Genomic DNA, 6,000 nt, shown 5'->3' on the forward strand with positions numbered 1-6,000 from the left:
GAATAGGAACACAGGGACTGTGTTTATTTCTCTCTGTTTCTTGACAACTCCTCTAATTTTCCCACTTATCTTTGTGTTGGCACCCACATGATGGAAAATGACCACCCAACTACTGCAGCCCCAGCTCAGCCCCATCTCCATATCTCAGTTAGTCTAAATTCTTAATACATCGGCCAGGTGTGGCTCATGCCTATAATCCCAGCATTTTGGAAAGCCAAGGTGGGAGGACCACTTGAGGTCAGGAGTTTGAGACCAGCCTGGCCAACATGGTGAAACCCTGTCTCTACCAAAAATACAAAAAATTTAGCTGGGCATGGTGGTGTGCATCTGTAATCGCAGCTACTTGGGAGGCTGAGGTGGGAGGATCACTTGAGCCCAGGAGGCAGAGGTTGCAGTGAGCTGAGATCATGCCACTGCACTCCAGTCTGGGCAACAGAGCAAGACTGTCTCAAAAAACATAAAAAATAAAAATAATAAATAAATTATTAATACATCTTCCAGGTTGGGCCCTTTGCAGTTCAGGGACCATGCCCAGCCCAGTTGGCATAAGGGGCAGGTTCATGTGGTTGGCCAAGGTTAAGGGAGGCTGACCCCCTGGGCTGAGGGATGTGCAGGAAACTCCCTGACATCCCTGAGCAAAGACATGAATGGCATTCCTGGGTCTCCTCTTTCAGATCTGCCTTCATTCATGCTTCCAGACAAAGATGGTGGAGAAATGTGGGTGTGCCCAGTACAGCCAGCCTCTACCTCCTGCAGCCAACTACTGCAACTACCAGCAGCACCCCAACTGGAGTGAGTGAGACCCAGCTCCAGCCTTGCATGCCCCAGGACCAGGGTCAGCCTAGTCCTGGCAATAGGCACTCCTGGGACTCCACCCCTCTTGCCTTTTGCATGAGGGAGGTATTGGTTGAGAGCCATTAACTAGAGTTTTACTTCTGTTGTCAAGCCTGGCTTAAATTATACTTTGCAACTGACCACCTTAGTCAACTCCAGGAGGTAGGAATGGTGGATATTACCTTTTCACAGAATAGATAACCAAGGCCCAGAAAGGCTAAGTGGCTTGCCCAAGGTCACACAGCCAGAAAGGAACAGAGCTGGATCCAAACCAAGGGTGGTCTGACCTTCAACTCACATCCTCAACCACCATTGCTTTCTGTTTCCCAACATCACAACGCAATATGTGTTTCCAGAGAGTTGGTAGAAAGTGGGAGGAGAAATCATTAAAATGAGACTGTGGGGCTGTCCTTGGTGACCTGGGAATGGCCGGGAAGGGTCCTGTGGCTCCAAAGCTCATGCTGCCCTCTCCCTTATCCCTCAGTGTATTGTTACTACCAACTGCATCGAGCCTTTGTCCAGGAAGAGCTGGGCTGCCAGTCTGTGTGCAAGGAAGCCTGCAGGTATGTGGACCCCAAGGGGTGAGACGGGCGGCTGGGTTGGGTTGGGCTGCCTACACTCATGCTGTCCCCTCCTCCCTTAGCTTTAAAGAGTGGACACTAACCACAAGCCTGGCACAATGGCCATCTGTGGTTTCGGAGGTAAGTTCTTCTGCCCACCCTTCCCCACTGAAGCCCCCAGCCTGGAGCCCCACTGACATTTTTGCTGTGTCCTCTGGCCTGGGACATGGTCCAGGGGGAAAAGAATTACCTTGTGGAGGCTGGGGGACAAGTTGGGGAGCCTGAGGCGGGAGGCTGGCCCTGGCCTCTCAGGCACCCTCAGGCCCACGCTTTCTCTCTCCATTGTAGAAGTGGTTGCTGCCTGTTCTCACTTGGGACCAAGGCCGGCAAGTAAACAAAAAGCTCAACAAGTAAGTTACCTCTACCCTGTTCCTCTGTCTCTGCCCACCACAGCCCCCAGCCTTCTCACTTGCTTCTGTATGTGTATGGCCAAATCCTCTTTTTTTTTTTTTTATGGAGTCTTACTCTGTCACCCAGGCTGGAGTGCAGTGGCGTGATCTCAGCTCACTGTAACTTCTGCCTCCTGGGTTTCAGCAATCCTCCTGCCTCAGCCTCCCAAGTAGCTGGGATTATAGGTGCGCAACATCACATCTGGCTAATTTTATATTTTTAGCAGAGATGGGGTTTCACCATATTGGCCAGGCTGGTCTCGAACTCCTGACCTCAAGTGATCCACCTCCCTTGGCCTTCCAAAGTGCTGGGATTATAGGCGTGAGCCACCAAGCCTGGCCCCCTCTCCTTTTCATTCACTCACTCATTCATTTCCTCAAAGCTGGGAGACGGTGAACTCACATCTGTGAATCATGCCATGTGAACTCACATTTCTCTAAGCCATCACTATCTTCTCCCTCATGCGCACTGCTGGGCCTGCCTGCCATGAGAGCCAATCTGGCCAATCTTGCTTCCAACATTCATAGAGCACCCCCTAGGTGCCAGGTGCTGTGTGAGGTGCTGGGGGAACCAGGACAATCAAGCAGACATGGTCTCTGTCCCCCGAGGTACTTACACTCTAATGAGAAAATAGACTTTGACCAAGCAATTGCAAACCATTAAACCAAGTGTTGCAAGCCGGTGACTGATCCTTGGCCCAAATCTAGCCTCATGAAAGCAACCCATTATTTCCAACTTTTCCTGAAAATTCAAAAGTTCTGGCAAGAACGACCCTCCACTGTTTTGTAGCACCAAACAGCTGAGTAATACTTGCTCCTTTGGCTGAGTCATGGTCCAGTTCACCATCGTCCTATCAAGAGGCAGTTTAGTGCAATGGTTAAGAGCATGGACTTTGAAGCTAGATCTAAATGAGTTGGAGTACTGGCTCAGCCAATTATTGACAGCGTCGTCTTGGACAAGTTCCTTAACCAATCTGCATCTCAGTTTCCACATCTGCGAAATGAGGATGATGAAAATATACATACCTGCCTCATAGGGCTGTTGGTAGAATTCAATGAGTTAATTCACATAAAGTTCTTACGACAGTGCTTGGCAACACAGGAAGTGCCCCATAAATGCTTGTTGCCATTGTGCCTATTATCATATTACCTCAACTACCCTGCTCATGTACATTACCTGTACATACTTGAGATTGCAATCAATCAATTACAAATGTCAATGTTTAATGAAGAACAGGGTACAATGGCAGTATGGCTGGGTCGACTGACTTAATCTGGAAGTTGGAGAGCAGTTCTTGAGTGAATGAATGACCTGTGGACCAGATCCAGGCTGGAGATATGCTCTGGGGTGTAGACGGAGCCCTTATGGGCCAGGTTCTAATATCCCCAAGGAGCTCAGTGCCTTGGCCATGCTGCCAGCTTGGGTAGGAGGGAGACAGCCATGCTGAGGACTGGTGATCTGGTAGGATGCCAAGGCTCTTGATTCACCTGTTGGAATTTTGCAGGACAGACTTGGCCAAACTCTTGATATTCTACAAAGACCTGAACCAGAGATCCATCATGGAGAGTCCAGCCAACAGTGTGAGTAGAGTGGCTTCCTTCCAGGACCTGTCCTGGGCCTACAAATGTGAGCATCTTCCTGGCCTTGGGGAGCAGAATCAGGGTAGGGGGTTCCAGCCTACTCTAGGAGGGCTGTTGTAGGCTAGCCAGGTCTCAGGTCGGAATGCACAGAGTAAGAGGAAACAGGAAGGCTGCCTGCTTCTTCCTCCCAGCCTGCGCAGGGTCGGGGCTGACCCGTGGCTCCCTTGGGAATCAGGGTTCCTGTGTGAGGCCAACTTGGGGGGAGGTTCCTCTTGATGGTGTGGCTTGGCCTGTCTTGCAGATTGAGATGCTTCTGTCCAACTTCGGTGGCCAGCTGGGCCTGTGGATGAGCTGCTCTGTTGTCTGCGTCATCGAGATCATCGAGGTCTTCTTCATCGACTTCTTCTCTATCATTGCCCGCCGCCAGTGGCAGAAAGCCAAGGAGTGGTGGGCCCGGAAACAGGCTCCCCCATGTCCAGAAGCTCCCCGTAGCCCACAGGGCCAGGACAATCCAGCCCTGGATATAGACGATGACCTACCCACTTTCAACTCTGCTTTGCACCTGCCTCCAGCCCTAGGAACCCAAGTGCCCGGCACACCGCCCCCCAAATACAATACCTTGCGCTTGGAGAGGGCCTTTTCCAACCAGCTCACAGATACCCAGATGCTGGATGAGCTCTGAGGCAGGGTTGAGAAGACAGATCTAGTCAGGACCACCAGCCATGGTCTAAGGACATGGATCAGGTGCCCCCAGACGTGCGCACAGGGGACCCTCTGCCCCACTCTGGGCTTTTCAGAGACTCTGACCAAAAAGCCTGCTTTAAACCGCAAGATGGGGTCTGGGCATGCGCAGGAGGAGCCATCGGGTACTACGCAGCAACACTCACAACTGTCCAGGCTGAGATAAATCCCGGGACCTGAACTATTAGCACGTCACTAGAGACTGGGAGCCGAGGCAGTGGTGCTGGCCCAAGTGAAGGCCAGAGTGAGGACTGATGCAGCTCTTTACGGGTCTTGAGAGGGAAGGACTCTTCCAAAGCCCCAAAGCCGAGGGTTTCACCCACACTGCCAGCCTGGGTTGGGGCCCAAGGATGTGACCTTGAGTGTCAAGGCTGGACAGCTACTGCCAGATGCCAAAGATAGGAGAAAGTGCCAGCCCTGAAGCTGGAGCCGTTTGTGAATAAACTGTTCTTCATCATTGACACTGGAGAAAGGTGTCCTCCATGCCCTCAGGCAGCAGAGAACTGGCCCAGGGCCCTTGGAGTGTTGGTGGAGATCGGAGTGCCGTGGTGGAGGTCTGGGACTATGTCAGAGTGTCCTCACTTTGGGGCATGGGTGGGCCCAGGAGATGGATTTGATTATTCAATTTTGTGGATGAAGAAATTGAGGCACAGAAAGATTAAGTTACTGGCCCAAGGTGACACAGTGAGGAGGTGGCAGAGCTAGGATTTGAACCCAGACAATCTGACTCCATGATTTTGCATCCAATTCGTGTCTGTGCCTTTTAAAGGGTGAGGTCTGTGTCACTTTGGGTGGGGAGGGGGAGCATGGTGGGCCATGCTCTGGGCAGCTGTTCCAAGACAGAGCTGACCCTTCCATTACCAATGGCCTGTCCCTCACCGACAAGCCAACTGCCACAGATGACCCACTTCATACCACATTCACATCTTTCCACCTGAAATGGCTAACAGGTATTAAATCCTTGGTTGGTGTTTAAAGCCAACCCAAGAACAGGGTGTTAGGTACTGTTTTAAGCACCTAGATAGGTTAGCATAGGGGACTGCAAATGGTGTTCCGCAAAGCAAATCCTGTTTTTGACCATGAACTAAGAATTTTATTTTATTTTATTTTTTACCTTTTGTAGAAATAGGATCTCACTATGTTGCCCAGGCTGTTCTTGAACTCCTGGCCTCAAATGATCTTCCCACTTCAGCCTCCCAAAGTGCAGGGATTACAGGCACAAGCCACCGTGCCCAGCCAAGAATTTTTATTTTTGCTTTTAAATAGCAAAAGAAGAAGAGTCTGTGACTCATGAAAATGATATGAGATTCGAATTCCAGTGTCTATAAATAAAGTTTTATTGGTACACAGCCACATCCATTTGTTCAAGTTTTGTTTATGGCCATTCATGCACTACAGTGGCAGAGTTGAGTAGCTACAACCCAGACCTGCAAAGCCAGCAAACCCTAAAATATTTTCCCTCTGTCCCTTTACGGAAAACTGTGCTGACCCTTGGATGAGCACATTCGATGGGTATGATTATCCCATTTTGTGGATGAAGAGACTGAGGCATAAAAGATTAGGTTACTTGCCCAAGGTGACACAGCTAGGAGGTTGCAGAGCTAGGATTTGACCCCAGACAGTCTGACACCAGAGCTGGTGCCTTTTATCACTCCATTATTTTGCAGCCATTCTGGTCTGTACCTTTTAAGAGTGAGTCCGATGTCATTTTGGGTAGGAAGAGGGAGAGGCTAAATACCCTGGCTCTAGGGCTAAAGGAAGTCCTTCATCCACGGGTGGGGAAGGTCCACATTTCAGGACTAATCCCTTCATGAGAATGGCTGCTATTAAGGGCA

The 6,000-nt window shown here is 50.4% G+C and overlaps 1 protein-coding gene across 2 annotated transcripts in view; it reads left to right on the plus strand.

Moving 5' to 3' along the window:
- The window catches only part of SCNN1G (sodium channel epithelial 1 subunit gamma), a 34,151-nt gene extending 28,633 nt beyond the window's left edge, over positions 1-5,518 (plus strand). For both annotated transcript variants that reach the window (XM_016929626.3, XM_016929627.3), the window contains 6 exons: positions 675-792; positions 1,319-1,397; positions 1,478-1,535; positions 1,743-1,804; positions 3,349-3,424; positions 3,726-5,518. In XM_016929626.3, the coding sequence (XP_016785115.1) occupies positions 675-792; positions 1,319-1,397; positions 1,478-1,535; positions 1,743-1,804; positions 3,349-3,424; positions 3,726-4,106 (774 nt within the window). In that variant the 3' untranslated portion in view covers positions 4,107-5,518. The remainder of the gene's footprint in view (positions 1-674; positions 793-1,318; positions 1,398-1,477; positions 1,536-1,742; positions 1,805-3,348; positions 3,425-3,725) is intronic.
- Positions 5,519-6,000: the final 482 nt, after the last annotated feature.

Source organism: Pan troglodytes, chromosome 18, assembly GCF_028858775.2.
Source record: "Pan troglodytes isolate AG18354 chromosome 18, NHGRI_mPanTro3-v2.0_pri, whole genome shotgun sequence".
Classification (NCBI taxonomy): domain Eukaryota; kingdom Metazoa; phylum Chordata; class Mammalia; order Primates; family Hominidae; genus Pan; species Pan troglodytes.